Source organism: Mustelus asterias, chromosome 8 (genome assembly GCF_964213995.1).
Source record: "Mustelus asterias chromosome 8, sMusAst1.hap1.1, whole genome shotgun sequence".
In the NCBI taxonomy this organism is placed as follows: domain Eukaryota; kingdom Metazoa; phylum Chordata; class Chondrichthyes; order Carcharhiniformes; family Triakidae; genus Mustelus; species Mustelus asterias.
Window position 1 is genome coordinate 86,902,867 of NC_135808.1, and position 25,281 is coordinate 86,928,147.

Here is a 25,281-nt window from a genome sequence, read left to right on the forward strand (position 1 = left end):
CAGTTCGGTTTTGCCCCAACTGCCTTGCACATCGGTATTGATTTTGTGACATTGTAATCACATTCAAATAACTGTACACGTTTGTGCAGGGAACCTAATCACTTTGGTGTTGTCTCTATAAAATTTAAAGACACAATTGAGCATTGAGTCCCTAGATTTCTGCTGAGGGATATGAAAGCACATAGAGAAGATGGTTTTGTTTCTTCATGCTCTGTCCTTGGAGAGGAAAGGTTTTGTGAGCTCCCATAATGTACACAGTGAGGAAGGAGCACCCACAGGACATGGGTATCCCACTGACTGGCAATTCAGAATTCCAGAGCGTGGCTGAGGCGAGGAAGTATAAATCCTGTCCCCTCTGACAAGTGAATGTAGCCAAGACTTACACCTATGAAAACAGTAAGACAATGAAAATCAGTGAGCTATTGCCAGTGTTTATGATAGCGGGTAAACAATTTCTTTGAGCACATCAAACATTTGTATTCAAACATCCCATAGCATATGTTTTGGGACTTTACATCTGTCAGAAGCAGTGCACATACATTTTAATTTCTACATTTAATCAGTGCCTGGTCTTATTTATAAATCAATATATTGATGTCAGTAGAGTAACTATAGCTTCAATTGATTTGTTTTCAGTGAAACCCAAGCCTCCCACTATCAGTAAGGTTGAATTCAGCAGCAGTTCACCGACAATTACTACGGTATTTTGGCAAGACTATCAGAACACAGAGTTGTTTGAAATCTACTATCAAAGTACTTACAGCAAATGGGAAAAGGTAACATTTATTTATTTGGAATCGGTTATTCCAGGGGTATTTCCATATAACTTAGAAAAGCTCACATTTCTCACCATGTACTATTTGATTTGACAGAAGTACTTGGGTAAATGTGTGATATTGATTAGCTGCACTGCATTCCCGCCACTTTAATGTGCCTCTATTCTCCACTGGCTTCTCTGACTCATTAAGATCAGGCATTAACATTGCACTTTCCACTTCCCATTGCCTCCACTTCAGTGGCTATGATGCCCATTAAAAAAAATGGACATTCAGTGTTGTTACAAATGTTAGGCATTTTGAGGATTTCTGCAATCCTTGTTTCGACAACAATTTAGGATTCTTTTGTGCTCCTGCCAACTACTTTTGCTATTTGCCTTGCTGTTTCCCCTTTTCCCTTCAAGCACGGCACAATGGGGTTTCCATGGAAACAATGGGGAGAAGCCAGGTTGCACCAGTGATAAATGGCACCCACCTACTAACCCTCCCACAATAAAGGACAAAAGCAGGAGTTGAAGGGCAGTGTGCTGTACCTATGTTGTCTGCCCAACAATCTGAGGAGGATGTAGAGGATAACCATATGCATGCTAAACGATAAACTCAGGTCATAACAATACAAGAGAATTTCTCATGACTGGTGCCCAGCCCAGCTTTTCCTGTTTCCACCAGCAATATGCCATTGTCTACAGGATCTTTCATGTGCCATCAATCACATTGCTCCCATTCATTCCAACAGTTGAAAGCAACTACCAAATCTTGCAAAGAATGTATCAAAATAGGTTATATTTTTAAGCCAGCATAACTAAGTTTGTATGAGGTTCAACAGCCCTTCATCATCCAGATTCCTTTTTTGTTTGCTAAAGCATTTTACACTGGGGGCGGCACGGTGACACAGTGGTTAGCACTGCTGCCTCAGTGCCAGGGTCACTGTCTATGTGGAGTTGCACTTCTCCCCGTGTCTGCGTGTATTTCCTCCGGGTGCTCCGGTCTGACGTGCTGGTTAGGTGCATTGATCCAAACAGGCGCCAGAGTGTGGCGACTAGGGGAATGTCACAGTAATTTCATTGCGGTGTTAATGTAAGCCTTATTTGTGACTAATAAATAAACTTTAAGAACTTTAACTTTTACTCCTTTCTGCTTTGGTTTCAGAAATTGTTAGTCAATTCGACAAGTTGCAAGGTGCCTGATTTGGAGCATTTCACAGAATACAAGTTCCAGGTTCGCTCTAGGTTTCATTACACCCGAGGACAATGGAGTGACTGGAGTCCTTTCTTTGTAAGCAAGACACCAGAGGCAGGTAGAGTTCCCCTCCATTGCTGTGCTTTGGATTTATTTTGTGTCAACTCTGTGAAATGATTCCTTTACTGAGTGAGCATTGTTCTAAATTAGTTGTGGAGATGCACAGTGCCATTTCCTAATTATAAATTTATATAAGCTGCTTAAATTGAAAGAAATTAAGCCAAAAGGAAATTGGAGAAAGTCTCTGCCATAATCTCAGTGGGTAAGTGAGGTGATAATGAGCCAAGCAAGGTGGGCCCGGTTTTTTTTCTCATTTTGGATTGAATTAACTGATCTAGTGATGGGACCATGGCAACAGTATCTCTGAGCTCCTGCTCTTAAGCATTATCTCTGGACTCTTCCTGGAACATGCATGTGGGAAGTCAGGTGATGAGAGGATTGTGGTCTGAATAGTCAAATATTTTGCCAATGTTCACTGTACTGGTTTGTGCATGAAGAACAGTATTACTTGGATGAGGCACCAGAATTTTGCAGAACAATCCCTTTGAAAATCTAAATGCTTTCTAGATGAGCGAGTGGTTTTCAGGGACCAGTGCGAGCTGGGTGCTTGTTTGCAGGTAACCTGCACTGTACTTTTCACACTGCGCCTCCTGACTCAAACAACTCCTGATCAGTTACAAAGCAGAACGCTGACCTTGTTAGTTTCTTTATGATGCACCAATGAATGATTTGACCAAAGGTGTGAAATGCATTGAAAATTTCTTTCATTATTAAATCCATTGACTTTGTGATACAGTAATACAGTTACAGTATAGTCAGCAGATACACTAGAGTTCAGTGGGTGTAAATAAATTCCTGTCAGTTCTGGCATATACTTAATAACCGCAACACACATACTGACGTTTTTAAAAAATTGAAATGCATGAACATGTCAGAATGCATTCTCTGAATGTATTAGATGCAAAATGTCATAGATATATGCAATACAATTCTTACTTGTTGCACCAAAGATTTTATCATTATTCTGAGAGGATGGATAGTCACTACCACTTAAGAAATTAGCAAATGGGTAACTTTGTAACTATCTAACCCAGGCCTCCATATTGGCTATGTTACTGACATTGGTGCATGATACTGGTTGAAATCTATTTAATCACTACTAAAACTGCTCGTGGAGGATTACTGTGCTGAAGAGGAATTCATTCAGTGAAGTCTACAAAATAATGGGCGCTTACAATGAATATACATTAACTTTTAACTTCAGGGTATAATGTAATTTCAGTACGTTTCTTTTTTGTCATCGCTTAGTTCCCATAGGACAATTGGATGTCTGGTACACAATAGACCCATCAGATCCCAACAACCTGCAAGTGACTCTCTTCTGGAAGGTAAGAGATTTCAATTGTTAAACCAATGAATCATTCTGGAAATAATTCAATGTCTAGTTATACTTGCCAGGTAAATATGAATAAGAGTAATGTTGAGGAGATTCGCTTTTGTGATGATCATTAGTTTTACAAAAATAATTGACTTCATCTCATTAAATACCAAACCAGATGTCCCAATTACTTTATGTGCTGGATTACCAATCAATGCACTGATGCTTGGCCAGTGATCACAGGGACAAGGGACAAACAGTTCTAGGCCCCGATTTTCCTGCCCTTCCCACTGGCAGGATCTTCTGGTTCTGCCAAAGTTGCCCCTCCCCCGGCGGGTTCCCTGGCAGCACAGCCAGCGAGCAACGCAGATGGCCATTGACTTCGGCAGGACTGGAAGATCCTGCCAGCAGCCAATGGCCAGCCACCTCAGTCACTGGAAAACCCACCACGAGGGGCTGGAAAATTCTGGCCTGCGTATTGAGCTTTTACCATTCTGCTATTCCTTCAAAGTTCTTATAACAAATAATGCCACTATTAAGGAAACAAATTTCTGGAGTCTTCTCCTGTTCAGCTCTGCTCCCTTCTGTTATGTCCTGGAAAAGTAGTCTTGATATGTTGTTGGTTTAAGGAGCACCTACTCTGACAGGAATCCTCAAAATATATATACCAACTTGAGCTTTGGTAAATGAATATGCATTGTGCACTGGGATTTGTGTTAGAAGTATTTGCTTTGTGATGCTCTTTAATGATAGTTGCAGTTCCAGGATTTAGTGTCCGTTTGTACCGTTGCATTAGTATAGCTATACATAGAAAACAATTAAGTAGGCAGGGCGTTTGTATAAATGTGTAATAATTTGTATAGGACACTTATTTGCCATAGAAAGCCATTCTGTTAGCCTTTGCATTACTACAAATGGCAACACTTCATTCTCTGTAATGTGCTTGGAGATGTCCTGAGGTTGGGACAGGCTGAGCACCAAATTCTCCGTTCTCGCTGGCAGCGTTGGTGCAGTGAACAAAATTGGAGAATCCCGCCCTATATATTGATATTCTGCAGTCTTAGAATTCCTCTGATAAACGCTGGGTATAAATTCTAAACAAGAATGTTCATTTATTAAATGAGCCCTTTTGTTGGAGAACGATATATCAGATAAGCTGATTAAGCATGTTTGATATCATCTGAAATTAGAGTGGTGTTAAAGATTAGATTCACACACGGGGCTGATATTAAAGATTAGATTCACACACGGGGCTGATATTAAAGATCAGGGGTTGAATTTCAATCAGGGTTCTGTAGTTTTCAACATCAATCCTAAACAGAAAATCATTTAATTTGTGGCTGCTCTTTAACACCAACTTGTGAATGTACATTTTTAGCTCACATCAGCTAGGGTGTGGGATTTTGTAGGTACCTGCGAACGATCACAGTTTTAACTATAAAGTAGTGGCGCATTTAAGAACTGAAAAATAATAGAAAGAAGAGAAAACTATCTTAATTTATCAGGAAGATCTTCTTGCAATTATTTTCCAATCATGCTCTCATTGTGTTCACTCAGTCATGTGATATAATTGGCCAACTTTAAACTCCATGAACAAAATGCTGATATCTACCCTCCCAAAAAGAGTACACTTAATATTTACTGGGATAGATTTTCAACATGTTGGCTGAGGGTAAAATTGGATGATGGGAATTAACATTATGTGATTTCTAAAATGAGTGACGGGTCGCAATGACAATTTTAAACCCGAGTGTCAAATTCAAAATCAAATCTGTAATTTTTCTGAATACTGAATATTAATAAATTTGAATTAAATATACATATAATTAATATTGGTATCACAACCACTCCCTCCACCACCGACACTCAGTAGCAGCAGTGTGTACTATCTACAAGATGCACTGCAGCAATTCACCAAAGATCCTTAGGCAGCACCTTCCAAACCCATAACCACTTCCATCTAGAAGGACAAGGGCAGCAGATAAATGGGAACACCACCCCCTGCAAATTCCTGTCCAAGCCTCTCTCCATTCTGACTTGGAAATATATCATCGTTCCTTCGCAGTTGCTGGGTCAAAATCCTAGAATTCCCTCCCTAACGGAATTGTGGATCAACCCACAGCACATGGACTGCAGCGACTCAAGAAGGCAGCTCACCACCACCGTCTCAAGGCCAACTAAGGATGGGCAATAAATGCTGGCCAGCCAGCGACGCCCATGAACCACGAATGAGTAAAAAAAAAAATGGCTGAATACTCATACCTTCAATTCTGACCAGCGGCATCACACATACCTAGTTTCTGGGAGTACCTATTGAAATACTTGTCCTGTAATCTTCACTCCTATACTTAAATAGATATGCATCCAATTCAATTCACTTTTGACTGATTTACTTAGATGTCTATTTCTTATATCCTCTACTTATAGAAAGAGTGCCTTCTATTTCAGTTTTGCAATTTTTATGGATTTGATTTCCTCCAGTGTTCACAGCTTGAAATCAGCCTATCTGCATCTAAAAAACATTTACTCCTGTCATTTTAAATAATGATATTTTGGCTGTCATTAGAGTTTCAATCATCGTTCTTCTTTCAGGATTAACTAATCCCAATGTGGGGAAAACAAGTCCACTAAATGGATATTTAGCACAATATCCTTCAGTCAACCTATTTTTAAATTTTAAAAGTTCCTAAATGAAAGATTAAATGGATGACACCCATCAGTGTTCCAAAGATGTTTTTTTAAATAAAAAGAGGTAAATCAGGAAGTAAACGGTTAGATGAGATCGAGCTTGTGTTAAAGGCTGGAGCTTTGAGGAGCTGGGTAAATGAAACTTCGCAGCAATGTTTAATAAGTCCTGATTTCAGCAGAGTGATGACAAAGGAAGAGGAGGAGTATGCATTGTCCACGCTAGAGAGAATAAAAGAGAAAGTTGAAAAGAACAGACCGCAGAATTATAAATTAAACAGAAAGAGACGTGATAGCATTTTGCACCTTTAGATTGCCTACGAAGCACATACCATTTTCCTGATAAGTGGGCAGGGCTGAAGCATAACTTCCATCCCCTTATATTCTATTCCTCTCGATATAAAGGTCAGCATTCCATTAGCCTCTTTGATTATTTTCTGTACGAGTTGATGACATGTTAATAATCTGTACGTTTGATCCCCAAGTATCTTCAGATCTCCACCACTTCTAGCTTTTCACCATTTAGAAAGTGTTTTATCTTTTGTCTATGGGCTAGGGTACATGGTGCTGATCCATCTTTGGTTTATATTCCTGCTGTGAGAAACAGTTTGACTTCCAATCTGTACTCATCCAGAATAGTAAAATCATGACTATTGGCATGGAGAACAAAATAAATGCACAAATCACAACTTCATACTCTCACTCCATATGCATAGTCCATTCAATGACCAAGCCAAGACACCACCAAGATTTCTAATCATAGCTAGTTCACCAAAGCTTCTTCAACAGCACCTTCCAAATTCACAACCATGTGGATGGACAAGGGCAGCAGATACAAGGGAACAGTACCACCTGGAGGTTCCACTCCAGGTCCTCACCAACCTGACTTGGAAAGATATCACTGTTCCTTCATTGTCGCTGGGTCAAAATCCTGGGACTCCCTACCAGCACTGGGGGTGTGCCTAGACTATATGGACTCTAGCAGTTCAAGAAGTCAGCTCACTACCACCTTCTCCAGGGCAATTGGAGATGGGCAATAAATGCTGGCCTTGGTGCTACCCACCAAATAAAAAATAATCAATCTAAACCAACATTCTGAAGGTTCTGGCTGTACGGAGAAGAAGTTGCAATATTGACTTTGGTATCTGTCTGATCTCTCACATGGCGATGAAATTAGCTGGGATTTTCCTCACTGTGATGCCAAGGTTTATGCAGCAAACCTGCCTTGAGTTGCTACATTTTGGCAATCTCACACAAAGGATTATGTTGGGAAATAATTATGGCATACTGGAGTGAAAGGTGATGCTGTTCTGGAGCTGAAGTTAAGTCATGGTCTTTAATGATAGCTGATTTGGAAGCTCGTGGTGCTGACATTGTGCTGGGTGTACAGCTTATTACAGCTCTGTTTGTGAACAGAATTCCCACTCACCTGAAGAAGGGGCTAAGAGCTCCGAAAGCTTGTGTGGCTTTTGCTACCAAATAAACCTGTTGGACTTTAACCTGGTGTTGTTAAACTTCTTACTGTGTACAGATTGAAGCAGTGTTCAATTCCCTAGCATCTCCTCAACAAAATAAATGCACAAATCGCATCTAAGATGAAAGAAAATTGATAAAACATTAGTTCCAGAATGTGATTATTTCCTTTCCGTGAACTGGAGAGCATTGGTGAGGGAAGAAAGCAGTGTTTATTTTTTTAAAAGTAAAGTGTTTGGAATCTTTTTAGACTTTAAATCCTAAAGAAGAGAAAATTAACAAAATAGTTTTTACTATCATAGACCCTCAAGAAGCTTGAAAGCAGAGGAAGAATTCTGCATTACAATGTAAAACTTTGGAGAAACACACAGAGAAACTCAACCGTCAGGGCAGAGAAGACAGTGAACACTTGGTACACTATGGTAATTCCCAGAACTGGCTGTCCTGTCACTGTGTCTGCTTACAACTCCAAGGGGAACTCACCACCTACTCAACTCAACATATCATATCTCACAGGTAAAAGAAAGGCCTTTATTTTTAACACCAGACTTTCTTGCCACATTGTATCAGTTTTGAGAGAATGAGAGGCAACTATCGGTAAGGAAAAAAGCTGAAAAGAAACATTAACAGATTGTTCTTTTGCTCAATTGTCTCCTATTCTTCTCCCACCCCAAACCACCCTTCTCCTGAAAACCCTAGTTTGTGCTAGCCAAAGGTTCTACAAATCCAGCATTCTCTGGCAAATTGTTCAAATGACTATTCTTCGTATGTACTGGCTGGACATTTAATTGTGCAGGTCATCGCATTGAACATCATTCTTTCTTCATCTAATGTTCATAATTCCAGCACAAGGCACTAAATAGTATCCAGGGTGGAGATACCGGTTGAATTTACCTCTTACAATTACATAGAACTTTACAACATGGGAAAAGGCCATTTGGAACTCGCTGCCCCAGAGCACGGTGGAGTCTGAATTGTTGGATGATTTCAAGAAGGAGATAGATATATTTCTAATTTTTAAAAAAAGGAATATGGGGAATAGGTGGGGAGGTAGATTTTAGACCAGGGAGAGATCTGCCATGATCTGACTGATTGGTGGAGCAGGCAGAATTTGCCTACTTCTGTGCCTAATTCCTATGTTGGTCCCACAGGTCTGTGCTGGTGGTTACTCTGTACATAAGCCTCCTCTCACCACACCTCACCTCACTCTATCAACATATCAATCCATGCAGTTGACCTTGCATAAAGACAGAAGAATTCATGTGTCCTAGTAGCAGATATACAGAACAAGGATTCTCTGTTACAATTCCGCGGCTATCATCTCACTATTTGGCAAACTAAAGCTGCTGTATAATGATCCTGATGTCTGCTTACAAATTACTGCAGATGCATGACCTGAGATTATGGTCTTGAGTTTCCTCGAACCCTATGCAAACAGGATTTCCACCTCACTCTGGCCAAACTAATGGCACCTCAGTCGCAGGAAGTTAAGTTGCTGCTTCTACATCCAATGTCGCATTAGAAAGCATCATAACTCACAACTCCAAACTTTTTTCCTTCACTGGAATCTTCCTCCACAATGAGTATATTCTGAAGGTGGTGGAAAACTGAGGAGGGACTGTATCACTGCACATTGAACAACCATTTAAAATACTCTATTGTCCAAAGCTGGAAGATTAAACTCACGTAGCAAGGTGCTTTGCAGATGTGGTTCATTCAGTTGTTAGGATGTAAGTTTATAATCGCAGTGAGAAACTTTGGTAGTTGGGAGCTCGGTGCAAAGTTCCCACTTTGTCACAAGCATCAAGGTTCCAATTCATAATTACAGGTGCTACCATGCTGTCACTCCTTGAACTGGTCATCATCATGTCTGATATCCCCTCCCTAACTCTTAAGATGTTCAGGTCATTTGTAGTGATGTTATCCATTCACTGGCTGAAATAACTTGGCACAGACCAGATATTTGATTATGTTGTTGAGCTGCATGATACAATTACTCACCCAATAAATGCTGTGTGCCCAAAGAAAAACCTGCACTTGTACATATCTAAAGGAATCTACTCACTTTTTGTTGACAGATCTTCCTCCACCAAGAAATATCTCAGCGATTTATGCAGGAAACAGCCAGTTCTTAATCAAGTGGATGAAGCCAGAAAAACACAGCCAGTCAGCCCCAGTGAAAGGATATGTAGTGGAATGGGCAGAAATAAATGACAAAGTTAATCTGAATATCAGTTGGATTAAAATTCCTCCTCAGAAATGTTCAGCCACGTTAACAGGTAAAGTGGGTCATTATTTTTTTAATAAGCAATAAATTTCTTCACCTAATCAGTCCCAGTCAAACATCCTTCAGAGTCATAGTTATCATAGAACATCTTCGTGTTCTTTAAAGACCGAATTCCACAATAGTGTGAGAGACCAGAGGTCTGCTCATTTTCAGTTTTTAAGATGCTCTATGTTATGTGACAGATTTATACCCCTGTGTACTACGTGGCAAAACTTCAAAATTAATCCGCTGACCTCTTGTTCAAACAGGGTTGCTTCCCAAGTATTTCAAGCTTATGTGATTTGACTATTTCAGCAAAGAAAGACCCTCACCGATTGTTGCTTTGTTCCACTGAAGATTGAAAAATTTGTTAGGCAACTTTTACATTTTCGAACCCTACTTTTGACAGTTTAGACGAATTATAAAGATACCGCTAATCGTTCTTTTGTCATGGCTTGGAAAAAGAACATTGAGTTAGGCTTACTAACTTGGGCAATCAAAAAGCAAAGTATTGAAGGTACTGGAAATCTGAAATACAAACAGGAAAGGTTGGCAACACTTAGTGGGAGGCAGCATAGTGTCTGAAAGAAACAGAAGGCAAGAATTGAATAATGACATGAAAAAAATGACTGCTCCACAGTATGTCATAGGATACTGATGAGTATCTCTATTGTCTGACTTAGGCCTGCACAGCTGTAGACTGGAGGTGGGAAGCATTGCCAAGGCCACAATGATGGAGACAATGGGTGGACTGAACATCATTTTCATAGCACCACTGCCCTGTTGCTGCCAGGCAGAAAATCAGATAATTCTGTGTGGGCAGTAAATGTATCACAAAATAAACAAAGTGTATGTGGCAATAGAACAAGTGTATATTGAAAATGCACTGATTGGAATTCAAGTTGGAATCACTTGTCACAGAGTACAGTAACATTGAAACTCAAATCCTCAATCCCAATGGCCTCACAAGTTGTGTGCAAGAGGCCCAACAGACATAGGAAGTCTGGCAGGAATGGAGAACACCAACCCTCCCAATTTGCATGGTGCCTTGGTGTGGATGGAATCTTTGTCCATCCCATAACTTGGCCCTGAATGCTAAAGGGAGAGGAACCAAGTGGAGGAAATGCACGCCCTACCAATTTCCTCAGCCCCAGAATCTATGCCACGATAAGCCTGATGTGCAACTTGGCTCGGCACTGGAAATGGAAGTCCACCTGGGGACCTTGGGCTAGATCTCCCATAAAAATGTAAGCAGGGTGATGCTGTACCATTCCCCTTACAAGAACATTCAGAAAACGACCATCTATCCCATTGATCCTATGTCACACTGACACGGAATGATTCAGTGCTTCTTCACCATCGCTCCCATTCAGTATCTGACCCCACTGCACTCTATCCACACAACCAAGCAATCTCCTGGGAGAGATTTTTTTTAACCCCCACGGGCTAATTTAAGAAAAACTCTGGGAAATCCCTTTACAACCTCTTGTTTCAAAGACCATGGTGACAGGGAAACACAATCTCCAAATAATTATTTCCCTCCTATCTGAAAACATGTTAGTCACTCTCAGCTTTCTTTTCAATGTTTGCAGCAAATCCACACCCTCTGCATGAGCTAGCAATTTATTCCAGAGGTCGTGATCCCACAAAAAGTACATTCTTGCATCTTAGCTCTATGTTACTATGTCACATGATCCTCCCTAGCTTAACAGCCTAAATAGCATATCTGCCTGGACTGAGTCTATTTCTTTCATAAAGTGGGCCTTGCAATGCCTGTGCCTAACAGCGACATGGGGAACAGAATGAGTTACAGTGTGAGCAAATCATTTTGGCTTGAACACGTTGAGAATACCGGCGAGAATTAGCACACTCGGAGCTTGGGAGGAACAAGAGAGGGGAGTTCAGAAAAACAGTGACATTGTCAAAATAAAAAGAGACACGACAGGCCACAGCAGGAAAAAGGATAATGAGCAATGAGGGAAGATAATTGAAGTGTTTAAGATGATTAAATGATTTGATAAGGCAGATAGCAAACTATTATTTCCTCTGGGGGCAGGCATTCAGAACAAAGGGGCAGAATCTTGAAATTAGAGCCTGGCTATTCAGGGCTGAAGCACTTCACACACACAAAAAAAAATCTATTGATGTTACAGCAATTGAAAATTAAAGGTTGGTCAATTGAAAGCTAGATTGATAGATTATTTTTGTTATGTAAGGGTATTAAATGTTATGGAACCAAAATGGGCACATGGAGTTCAAAACAGAGCAGCCACATGGATTAATTGAATGGCAGAGCAGGCCTGCGGGTCTGAATGATTTACTCCTTTTCCTATAACAAGTTACCCACAAGTATGAGAGATACTCAAAGATTTTCCCGGGTTTTCTTGCAACAGGCAATCTCAAACTGTCTGTTGTTGCCCCCCCCCCCCTCCCCCCTCCTCGTACTTTCAACAAAACTGAATACTTTTGGGTATAACTACAATCCTTTCTTATTGCATATTGCAGAAAATATAAAGCCCAAGACCTGTTTTCGGATCTCTGTCTATGCCATTTATGAAAGTGGGGCGGGAACACCACTGTCAACTCAGAGCTACTCGGCACAAGAAGGTATTTAAAGTATTGGCAAAATTCAAACCTTGAGTAAATAATCGTCATGAGCTGTTGGTAATGAGATGTTATTTTAATCAAGGCTTTTAACAATTTTTTATTCAGCAGCACCACGGTCAGGTCCTGTAGTCTTCACCAAGCACAACATTGCAACAATATTCTGGAATAATGTTCCACAAGACCAGAGAATGGGCTGCATCAAGAGCTACACCATCTACTTGCAGGAGGAGAATTCTGAGCATCAGCCTGAAATCTATAGTATGTACACCAGAGAAATAGTGGTTCAGAACATAAGAAATAAGAGCAGGAGTAAACTATATGGCCCCCCTGAGTCTTCTCCAGCATTGGAACAAAGAAAGATACAGCACAGGAACAGGCCCTTCGGCCCTCCAAGCCTGCATTGATCATGCTGCCCGACTGAATCAAAACCCCCTACCCTCCCGTATCCCTCTATTCCCATCCTATACATGTATTTGTCAAGCTGCCCCTTAAAAGTCACTATCGTATCTGCTTCCACTATCTCCCCTGGCAGTGAGTTCCAGGCATCCACCACCCTCTGTAAAAAAAAACTTGCCTCGTACATCTCCTTTGAACTTTGCTCCTCGCACCTTAAACCTATGCCCCCCTAGTAATTGACTCTTCCACCCTGGGAAAAAGCTTCTGACCTGGATGAGGAAGTGGAGGGATGGGTTGGTAAGTTTGCTGACGACACCAAGGTAGGTGGTGTTGTGGATAGTTTGGAGGGATGTCAGAAGTTGCAGCGAGACATAGATAGAATGCAAGACTGGGCGGAGAAGTGGCAGATGGACTTCAACCCGGATAAGTGTGTGGTGATCCATTTTGGCAGATCCAATGGGATGGAGCAGCAGTATAAAATGAAGGGTACCATTCTTAGCAGTGTAGAGGATCAGAAGGACCTTGGGGTCCGGGTCCATAGGACTCTTAAATCGGCCTCGCAGGTGGAGGATGCGGTCAAGAAGGCGTATGGCGTACTAGCCTTCATTAATCGAGGGATTGAGTTTAGGAGTCGGGAGATAATGCTGCAGCTTTATAGGACCCTGGTTAGACCCCACTTGGAGTACTGCGCGCAGTTCTGGTCACCTCATTACAGGAAAGATGTTGAAGCCATTGAAAGGGTGCAGAGGAGATTTACAAGGATGTTGCCTGGATTGGGGGGCATGCCTTATGAGGATAGGTTGAGGGAGCTTGGTCTCTTCTCCCTGGAGAGACGAAGGATGAGAGGTGACCTGATAGAGGTTTACAAGATGTTGAGGGGTCTGGATAGGGTGGACTCTCAGAGGCTATTTCCAAGGGCTGAAATGGTTGCTACGAGAGGACACAGGTTTAAGGTGCTGGGGGGTAGGTACAGGGGGGATGTCAGGGGTAAGTTTTTCACTCAGAGGGTGGTGGGTGAGTGGAATCGGCTGACGTCGGTGGTGGTGGAGGCAAACTCGTTGGGGTCTTTTAAGAGACTTCTGGATGAGTACATGGGATTTAATGGGATTGAGGGCTATAGATAGGCCTAGAGGTGGGGATGTGATCGGCGCAACTTGTGGGCCGAAGGGCCTGTTTGTGCTGTGGCTTTCTATGTTCTATGTTCTATGTTCTATCCACTCTGTCCATGCCCCTCATAATCTTGTAGACTTCGAGCAGGTCGCCCCTCAACCTCCGTCGTTCCAGTGAAAACAAACCAAGTTTCTCCAACCTCTCCTCATAACTAATGCCCTCCATACCAGGCAACATCCTGGTAAATCTTTTCTGTATCCTCTGCAAAGTCTCCACATCCTTCTGGGAGTGTGGCGCCCAGAATTGAACACTATATTCCAAGTGCAGCCTAACTAAGGTTCTGTAAAGCTGCAACATGACTTGCCAATTTTTAAGTTCAATGCCCCGGCCGATGAAGCCAAGCATGCCGTATGCCTTCTTGACTACCTTCTCCACCTGTGTTGTCACTTTGTGACCTGTGTACCTGTACACCCAGATCCCCCTGCCTATCAATACTCTTAAGGGTTCTACCATTTACTGTATATTCCCTATCTGTATTCCAAAATGCATTAACTCACATTTGTCCGGATTAAACTCCATCTGCCAAATCTCCGCCTAAGTCTCCAACTGATCTATATCTTCTGATGGTCCTCATCGCTATCTGCAAATCCACCAACCTTTGTATTGTCCGCAAACTTACTAATCAAACCTTTTATATTTTCCTCCAAATCATTTATATATATTACAAACAGCAAAGGTCCCAGCACTGATCCCTGAGGAACACCACTTGTCACAGCCCTCCATTCAGAAATGCACCCTTCCACTGCTACTCTCTGTCTTCTATGATTGACATGATGTGGAGATGCCGGCGTTGGACTGGGGTAAACACAGTAAGAAGTTTAACAACACCAGGTTAAAGTCCAACAGGTTTATTTGGTAGCAAAAGCCACACAAGCTTTCGGAGCTCTAAGCCCCTTCTTCAGGTGAGTGGGAATTCTGTTCACAAACAGAGCTTATAAAGACACAGACTCAATTTACATGAATAATGGTTGGAATGCGAATACTTACAACTAATCAAGTCTTTAAGAAACGAAACAATGTGAGTGGAGAGAGCATCAAGACAGGCTAAAAAGATGTGTATTGTCTCCAGACAAGACAGCCAGTGAAACTCTGCAGGTCCACGCAACTGTGGGAGTTACAAATAGTGTGACATGAACCCAATATCCCGGTTGAGGCCGTCCTCGTGTGTGCGGAACTTGGCTATCAGTTTCTGCTCAGCGACTCTGCGTTGTCGTGTGTCGCGAAGGCCGCCTTGGAGAACGCTTACCCGAATATCAGGGGCCGAATGCCCGTGACCGCTGAAGTGCGCAAGACTGTTCTCTTCCTGTTGGGGAGCACTTCAGCGGTCACGGGCATTCGGCCTCTGATATTCGGGTAAGCATTCTCCAAGGCGGCCTTCGCGACACACGACAGCGCAGAGTCGCTGAGCAGAAACTGATAGCCAAGTTCCGCACACACGAGGACGGCCTCAACCGGGATATTGGGTTCATGTCACACTATTTGTAACTCCCACAGTTGCGTGGACCTGCAGAGTTTCACTGGCTGTCTTGTCTGGAGACAATACACATCTTTTTAGCCTGTCTTGATGCTCTCTCCACTCACATTGTTTCGTTTCTTAAAGACTTGATTAGTTGTAAGTATTCGCATTCCAACCATTATTCATGTAAATTGAGTTTGTGTCTTTATAAGCTCTGTTTGTGAACAGAATTCCCACTCACCTGAAGAAGGGGCTTAGAGCTCCGAAAGCTTGTGTGGCTTTTGCTACCAAATAAACCTGTTGGACTTTAACCTGGTGTTGTTAAACTTCTTTCTATGATTGAGCCAGTTCTGTATCCAGCTTGCCAGCTCACCTCTGATCCCATGCGACTTCACCTTCCGCACCAGACTGCCATGAGGGATCTTGTCAAAGGCCTTACTGAAGTCCATGTGGACAACATCCACTGCCCTACCCTCATTAATGATATTCGTCACTTCCTCGAAAAACTCGATCAAGTTAGTGAGACACGACCTCCCCTTCACAAAACCATGTTGCCTATCGTTAATATGTCCAATTATTTCCAAGTGGGAGTAAATCCTGTCTCGAAGAATCCTCTCCAATAATTTCCCTGCCACTGACGTAAGGCTCACCGGCCTGTAATTACCTGGATTATTCTTGCTACCCTTCTTAAACAAAGGAACAACATTGGCGATTCTCCAATCCTCTGGGACCTCCCCTGTAGCCAGTGAAGATACAAAGATTCCTCTCAAGGCCCCAGCAATTTCTTCCCTTGCCTCTCTCAGTATTCTGGGGTATATCCCATCAGACCCTGGGGACTTGTCTACCTTAATGTTCCTCAAGAACCCCAATACCTCCTCCTTTTTGATCTCAACATGACTCAAACTATCTACCACACCCTTTCCCAGACTCATCATCCACCAAGTCCTTCTCTTTGGTGAATACTGACTCAAAGTACTCATTTAATACCTCACCCATATCCTCTGGCTCCACGCGTAAATTCCCTCCTGTGTCCTTGAGTGGGCCAACCCCCCCTCTCTGGCTATCCTCTTGCTCTTTATATATATATATATATATAAAAAGCCTTGGGATTTTCCTTAATCCTGCTGGCCAATGACTTTTCATGACCCCTTTTAGCCCTCCTTACTGCTTGCTTAAGTTTCTTTCTACTTTCCTTGTATTCCATACTTGCTTTGTGTTCCCAGCCTCCTAGCTTTGACAAATGATTCCTTTTTATCTTTGACTAGGCTCACAATATCTCTCGTTATCCAAGGTTTCCAAAACTTGCCATACTTATCCTTCATCCTTACAGGAATGTGCCAGTCCTGAATCCCCATCAATTTACACTTGAAAGCCTCCCACTTGCCAGATTTGATATGATCATTCATGAACTTCTATATTAATTCCACACTCCTGCCCTATGCCCATAATTATACAGAAATATCTTTGTGAATGGAATTCAAGGTCTTAGAAATGTATAGAAACATGGAAGTTAGCAGCCCAAATGGTAGCCAGTCAGCCCTTTGTGTCTGTGCTGATTCTTTACAAGAGCACTAATCCCATTGCTGCATTCTCCTCACAAAGATCTGATTTTTTCCTCTGCTCCGAATATTTATCCAACATCTCCTTCAATGATGGAATAATCTTTGCTTTGAGCACTCCGTGTAGAAAGCTTTTGGAACAACCCACTGTGTAACTCCATGTCTCCTAACTTCTCTTCTTACTTTTTTGAGAGAGTTTTGAATTGATAAATCTTTGTCACCAGCTTCCCAACCAAAGGCGTTCCCTAGTCATTCCATCAAAACCCATGGGACCCAGGTTCGATTCCCGGCTTGGGTCACTGTCTGTGTGGAGTCTGCACATTCTCCCCGTCTCCGTGGGTTTCCTCTGGGTGCTCCGGTTTCCTCCCACATTCCAAAGATGTGCTGGTTAGGTGGATTGACCATGCTAAATTACCCCTTAGTGTCAGGGGGACTAGTTAGTATAAAATGCATGGAGTTATGGGGATTGGGCCTGGGTGGGATTGTGATTGGTGCAGACTCAATGGGCTGAATGGCCTCCTTCTGCACTGTAGGATTCTATAATTCTATGAGACAAATGAGATTCACTTGACTGCTCAATCATGGATTCCCGGTGAATGAGCAACAGCAGTGTGGTCCAAGAAGACCCAATCACAAGTCTGTGTTGTCTTACCAGTTCAGGTGGCACAGTGGATAGCACTGCTGTCTCTCAGCGCTAAGGATCCAGGTTCGATTCCTGGCTTGGATCACTCGCTGTGCATGTTTGCACGTTCTGCCCTTGTCTGCGTGGGTTTTCTCCGGTGCTCTGGTTTCCTCCCACAGTCCGAAAGATGTGCTGGTTAGGTGCATTGGCTATGCTAAATTCTCCCTCAGTGCACCGGAACAGGCACCGGAGTGTGGCGACTAGGGGATTTTCACAATAACTTCATTGCACTGTTATTATAAGCCTACTTGTAACACTAATAAATAAACTTAAACAATGGGAGCAGTACTTTAACTCTGGGTGGTTGGTTTTCCAGGGCCCCAGGAAGCTAAGGATTGTTAAGTGCAGGAGATATGCCACTTAATTGCTGGTTGCCTCAGGGCTTTGTACCATGAATTGGGCTGAGGCTCTTGGCAAATCATTTCATATAACATACTTACAACCCTAAAGAGATTTCCATTAGTTTGTGTGTGGAGTTTGCACATTCTCCCCATGTCTGTGTGGGTTTCCTCTGGGTGCTCCAGTTTCCTCCCACAAGTCCAAAGATGTGCAGGTTAGGTTGATTGGCCATGATAAATTGACCCTAGTATCAGGGTGATTAGCAGGGTAAATGCGTGGGGTGATGGGACTAGGGCCTGGGTGGGACTGTGGTCGATGGGCCGAATGGCCTTCTTCTGTACTGTAGAGATTCTATGGTCTATGATGAGCTGGATTCCAAAGATTCAAAACAATGTTTCAAAGGCAAAATGATTTTTAACAGACAGCCAGTCCTTTAGCAGCTACCTTTGACACAGCGACCTTCTAAAATGACTAATTATTTGAAATGAGTAATTATTCCTTTTTATTTCAAAATTATTTGTACAATAGCCTGATCAAATATGTAACCTTAGTTTACCTTTCAAAGAGGACGTGCATTTTATTGAATAGTCACGCAATCTGTAAGTTGTGTGACCAGTCAGAAATGCAGTTTAATAACTACTTGTTCGTATTTCTCACTCGCTGTGACACGTTACAATCTAGGAAAGCTTGTTAAAGTAATCAAAAGGGAGACAGTGAGTTTAATGAGTTAACTATGTGCTGGATTGTAGGGAACCTCGCCTGACAGGGCACATTGAAAGATGAGAGCCCTCACTTTTATTTTCCAGTCAGATAAACCTATACCCTTTTTAAAAAAAAAGCACCCCAGTGAGTGTGGAATTTCCCTGCATGTGATATCATGAATGGATCCGTACACCACAAAACCTATCCATGATGTCACAGGAAGGAAGGTTCTACACAAAATATCTACTAACCGGCTGCCTCCAGCTAATTAAGTTCATGTTTCACACTGGCAGCTCACTGAATACATGAATAATGAGGAGTCAGGATGAAAATGGATTTAATCTATAAAACAAATAGGCATAACCCATGTAATGTACCAAACTCTGTGACCATTGAATAAAATGCAGATCAGCTATTTTATTCCCACTAATCTCGATCACTTTGAATGTGATGTTTACAACAGTCAGAGGTTAGATAACAGCCCACCCCCTCAGCTGATTACACTGCCTCATGGAGCAAGGTGAAAATAGATTCTAAACACGTGCAAAAGCAAAATGCAGTCACTAGATTCAGTGACATTAAAAGTGCAAGAAACTTGGAAATGGGCTCCCCCCATGACTCAGCCATATATCCTCTACATGGTCTTAGTCATAAAGATCAGAAAGCCTCCACGTTCCATTACTGCTTCGTGCATAGATACCCAAGGTGGCAGTTAAGATGCTATTGTTTATCCCAGTGGCCCCAGTTAGAAGAGAAATAAATGGTCCAGGATTCCAGTTCAACTGATCAGACTCACTGTGGAGTCGGATAACCAGATAGGAGGGGGAAGAATTTGGGGAGAGGAATGAAAGTAATACAAAATTACAACAAAAGGACAAACTGGAACAGGCACATTAAGGCTCTATAATCTGTATTCATTATTTGCTGTTTTATAGGAGCCATTGACCCAACCAGCAGTAATTACACAATTCCAAATCTGAAACCTGGAACAGCGTACATTGTGTGGATGACCTCAGTAACTAAAGCTGGTGAAGGGAAGAACGGAGAACGACACAGATTTTACTTCAGCCAAAAAAGTAAGAAAGTGTAACAGAATTCTGAATGTTTTAAGTGTTATGATCCAGTTAAGGACTGTTAACATTGAGAAATTCAAATAACTTTTAACCAATAGAACTGCAAGATTTCAATTTTTTAACAAATGTATATGAAAGACTTAAACAAGTACTATTAACTTGAAGTGGTTTATAGCTACCTATGTTATGCTCAGAAGGTTACTTCTTACTTTCCCCAAGGATTTGCTTATAATACACATCAATCCTAAAATTATTTACTTCTAAAGCTATTTACTTATGGGACCACCCAAATGTATGCTGTAGTCCACTGGAAAATTCTCCTCAGCTCCAGCTAATCACAGAGGCAAAATTTTCATTTACCTCCTCTTGACTCTGGGCGCCTCAGTCCCTTGTTCTGGTTACTTCTCTGTTACTTTCAAGCTAAGCTGTTGGTTGCTTTCTTTGCCATAAGACTCTGCGGGGACCACTACAGATCCTTCCACTAGTTTCAAACTAGCCAATCTTCAAGCTTTCATTCCATCTCAAAAATTCAAACTGAGATTAATGCTGGAATTCTACTGTCCTGCCCGCCATGGAATTGGAGCAGGCAAGGGGCGGACAGCGGAAATGTCTGTTGATGTTGGGCAGGAATTTCCGGTCTCACTCGAGCGAGGCCGTAAAATCCCACCCTAAGTCTTGTCTGCATTCTACACGGTCAAAGAATAAATTCATTTTTTACTCTGCTTATAGCGCAGGCCTATCTAACTCTCATTTACTATGGCTATCTATGCTCAGTTTTTAAAAATTCATTTGCGGGATGTGCACATCACTGGCTGGGCTGGCATTCATTGCCCATCTCTAATTGTCCTTGAGAAAGTGGTGGTGAGCTGTCTTTTTGAACTGCTGCAGTCCTTATGGTATAAGTACACCCACAGTGCTCTTAGGAAAAAAGAGTTCCAGGATTTTCACACAGTGACAGTGAATGAACGGTGATATTTTTCCAAGTCAGGATAGTGTCTTGGAGGGGAACTTCCTGGTGCTGGGGTTCCCATGTATCTGCTGCCCTTGTCCTTCTAGATGGCAGTGAGCTGCAAACCATACAAGGTCCAAACTGTAGTTAGCCTTCTTAGCAAATACCCAGAAAAATTGAAGCTAGAGAACTTTCAAAAGCTCTAGCCATCTCCATAACAATGTAGGCTGCTTTGGGATGTCCTCAATCTGACCTTCAGTTTCAACCTGGCACAGTGGCTAGCACTGCTGCCTCACAGAACCAGGGGCCCTGGTTTGATTCCTGGCTTGGGTCACTGTCTGCATGGAATTTGCACATTCTCCCCGTATCTGCGTGGGTTTCCTCCCACAGTCCAAAGATGTGCAGGTTAGGTGAATTGGCCGTGCTAAATTCTCCCTCAACATACCTGAACAGGCGCTGGAGTATGGCGACTAGGGGATTTTCACAGTAAGTTCATTTCAGTGTGAATGTAAGCCTACTTGTGACTAATAAATAAACTTTACCTTTTTAAAATTACCTTAACCTTTAAAACTTATTCTTCCAGAATGAGAATTTACTTCTGAAATGTCAACATGAATCATGAACTAGATATTCACAACACAGATCTAAATAAATGTGTACAATAAGCATGTAGCAGTGTAGTTCAAACCTCCTGTCATTTTACCCCAGATAATAACATTGTCATATCAATGGTCCTTGACTAAAGCACTAATAATAATTCAATTTGGCAGAGTGGTCAACAAAAGTATTGTCTAGGGGTCAGTTTACATTTAGGAGGTGGGAAGTAGTGGGACCAAAATCCTGCAGCAGTTGTGTTACCGTTCATCCTGATCTTTTCCTGAGCAGATCTGCATCTAGCTTATAGAATCATACAATCCTACAGCGCAGAAAGAGGCCATTCGGCCCATCGAGTCTGCACCAACCACAATCCCACCCAGGCCCTATCCCCATTTCCCTACATATTTACCCACTAATCCCTCTAACCTATGCATCCCGGGACACTCGGGGGCAATTTAGAATGGCCAATCAACCTAGCCCGCACATCTTTGGACTGTGGGAGGAAACCGGAGCACCCGGAGGAAACCCACGCAGACACAGGGAGAATGTGCAAACTCCACACACAGGTTGCCAGAGCTATCTGTCAGAAATATGCGGGAAGCTCTTGAATAAGTGTAGATGCTGCCTGTACACAAGATGCTTGCTGCTCTAGGGTACAACCTGTTATAATTCTGATACTTACATGCCTCCCCTTCAAAAGCTGCTGCGGGACTTTCACGTGACCATTCTACCCAACTTGCTGACTCCAGACTCCAAGCTGCCTCTTGGGGAGCAAGTGTGCTATGACACCAAATGCTTTGTGAAAGTTCAAGGTGTAGACCTCCCTGGCAGCTGCCACTTGCATTTTAAAATGTATTATTCAGCCTACTGTCTGCTTGAATAAGCCTGGAACTGAAAATCACTTCCTCCACTCTCAGTCCTAAGCACCCCATCCTTCCCCTCAGGTCGCTCCAGAACATAAACTGAACCATAAGAACCAGAACAATCCCATGAAAGCACACCAATGACTGGCATTTTAAAGGCATGTAAATTATTTTAGTCAAGGACAGATTTCAAAATGTCAAGACATTTGTTTGAGGGATAACTTGGATGAGGTATCAGAATGTGGGCATATCCCAGCATTATTCAGATGTCTTTAGTGGTTCAGAAGGAGCAGGGAAAATTAGATGGACAGAAGAATAAATGGTAGTGTTGTAAAGGGGGTTGATCGATGTTTTGGAAGTACAGTTGCAGTTGGAGTGAGGTTGGTCAGTTTGCTGAAGTTGTTATTTAGATCAATGAATTGAAACCGCTGCAATGTTCTTTTCTTCCAGGTATTCTTCCACCCTCAGACAGCAAGACCATCATAGTGGTGGTTGTTACAGTAACATTCATTTTTGCTAGCATTGTTTCTGGATTTTGTTTGTGGCATTCGGTGAGAAACAGGTAAAGAAAATGTGATCTACTCGTTCTGATTAAGTGCATTCACAAATAGCTTTTTCTCAAATGAAAAACCTCACTACTGTTTCTGTTGTGTTAATAGCTCTGATGTTGTCACCAGAGAGGGCCTACCACAGATTAAATAATTTACACCAGTCTTTATTTGAAACCTTTTCCACATAAAAACTTCTTTCAAGCATTGTGATCTGCCATTCAGTATTTCAGTCTTTCGAATGAAATCAATTATTTTTTCTTCAATTTTACCTTTGCTAGGTGTTATTAGTTGGTTAGTGGCGAATAATTTGTGTTCAGCGGTAGGTTATGAATGGCACTCACCAGAATCCCCACTTAGTGGGAGTAGAAAAAAAAAAGAATTCAGATAGGTCAAACCTCATTTTATAAGCTAAGAAGCTGGGCTGATTTATACACTACATTTAAAGTTGCAGAGCTATGTGGGTGGAATAGGGATGTAACTGACTGGATTTCTCGGAGGGCCGGCATAGAATCAATTGGTCTCCTTTTATGCTATAAATTAGTGCATGATGTTCAAGTATTTCTCATTCATTACTTTTTGCATGAAGGAGGAGTGTAGCTCTTGGAAGATCACGAATCTTTCCACATTGACACACATTCGGGGACAATACAACAGCAAGTAGCAGTGTTTATTCTCCAAGTTAGGACTTTCATGTTCTGCTTACATCTAAGTGAGGAAGATTGGCCAATCAGAATAAGACGTGGGATGAAATTATGAATGTGTTCTCTTGTGTCTGTCTTTAGGATGTTTCAATGTCCATTGGGGTAATTGGGAGGGAGCAAAGCACTGACTTGAGTTATTTACACTATTTTATCAATGACTTGCCATAACATAAGGCTTATTGTCCATCCACTGTAAATTCCCATTCCTAGCTACCCCATTTAATAAACTAAACACATCCTGGCTTCTCACCTGTTCAATGTGCCTGACAGCTCAAAGTAGAATGTCGAAATGGGAAAGAGGCAGCCTGATTTAATGTGAACATTTTCCAGTTCAGGAGTAGAGCTTGGTTTCATATACTTATACCATTCCCCTTTTAGATGTTCCCATAGGCTCATCACATTCAGCCACCCTCCAATTTTCCAATTCCAGTTTGGCAAGCTACCTAGTGGGAGCTAGTTTGGCACGAGCACCGAGCATGGACCAAGAATCCAAATGGATTGGAGTCCACACTGATTTACAATATCTGGGTGGCAGCTACATACAACTTTTAGACCATATTAAAATTCAACTCAGCACTTGAGATATTATAGAATAATCGTCCACTATGTATGTGGTCATTCCTCAAGCTACATTTGTATGAATTGGTGAAAGGAACTGATCTCGCTTGCATTTCGTTTTGTTGCAGAGTGTGGTCCATTTTATCAAAACTCTCATCTCAACTGTACATGAGAAATATTCCTGATCCAGCAAACTGCACTTGGGCAAAGGAATATACTACAATTAAGGTAACATTTGCTATAAGAACCTTCCATTCGACACTAGAAAATACATTCTGCAATTGGGATAGTGTCAATAATAGTTCATTATTTGGAGAATTCCACTCTTTCATTTCCAGTGCTTTGCCTTTTGGATGAGAGATTAAACTGAGGCCCCGTCTGTCTCAGGCAACTGTAAAAGATCGCACAGCACTATTTCAGGGATAATCGGGGGAGCTATCCCCCGTGCCATGGCCTACGTTTATCAGTCAGTCAACACAAAAATTGATCATATTGTTGTTTGTGAGAACTTGCTGTGCTCAAATTGACTTTCAGATCTACATTGCAACATTAATTACACTTGAAAGTGCTTCATTGGCTGTAAAGCACATCAGGACTTATTATGGTCATTAAAGACCCTATAAATGCAAGTCTTTTTTTCTATCACTTCGAACGCATTTTAGCAGTTCTTGGTCAAGCCACCAGATGGAGCACTTTGCAACCTTTCCCAACCAAGGTACAGGTCAAGGAGTCTTTATCCATTTGGAGCTGTTTTAATAGTCAACCTCACATTCAAAAAGATGGTGTAGATTGGTAAACACACAGTGGAAGGAAACTGGTCAAAGCAGGAGAAGAGGAGAAATCACAGGAGAGCTTTAGAAAAAGATAGTAACTGTAAAGGAAAAGACAAACTGTGTTCCTCCAGCCTTGGCCTGTTGTGTGCACCATCCATCATTTCCTGACCATTCACAGTTGTGCGTTCAGCTGTCTGGGGGCAAAGCTCTGTAATTCCTCCTCAAACCTTTCCATTTCTCTGCCTCTCCAGCCATTGGTCAAAACCCACCTCTTTGACTGAGTTTTAGGTTATACACCGTGACATAAAATCAGACTAATACAGCATGGAAAGAGGCCATTCAACTATATCTTGGAGGCTTTTAATTCAGCTGTTTTGGAAATGTGTGGATTATTAGCAGTAGATTATAAAATTAGTGACACTTTCCTAGTCTATTGTAGCTTCATGGCAACCAATTGCAAGGAAATTAGCAGCTTCCTGTGAGAGGCA

At 42.0% G+C, this 25,281-nt stretch overlaps 1 protein-coding gene across 1 annotated transcript in view; it reads left to right on the top strand.

Moving 5' to 3' along the window:
* il12rb2 (interleukin 12 receptor, beta 2a) overlaps positions 1 to 25,281 on the top strand; it is a 39,837-nt gene that overhangs the window by 12,756 nt on the left and 1,800 nt on the right. The window contains exons 5-14 of the mRNA XM_078219375.1: positions 637 to 776; positions 1,926 to 2,073; positions 3,324 to 3,403; positions 7,854 to 8,067; positions 9,630 to 9,830; positions 12,323 to 12,424; positions 12,530 to 12,682; positions 19,664 to 19,804; positions 22,661 to 22,772; positions 24,149 to 24,248. Coding sequence (XP_078075501.1) covers positions 637 to 776; positions 1,926 to 2,073; positions 3,324 to 3,403; positions 7,854 to 8,067; positions 9,630 to 9,830; positions 12,323 to 12,424; positions 12,530 to 12,682; positions 19,664 to 19,804; positions 22,661 to 22,772; positions 24,149 to 24,248 — 1,391 coding nt within the window. The remainder of the gene's footprint in view (positions 1 to 636; positions 777 to 1,925; positions 2,074 to 3,323; positions 3,404 to 7,853; positions 8,068 to 9,629; positions 9,831 to 12,322; positions 12,425 to 12,529; positions 12,683 to 19,663; positions 19,805 to 22,660; positions 22,773 to 24,148; positions 24,249 to 25,281) is intronic.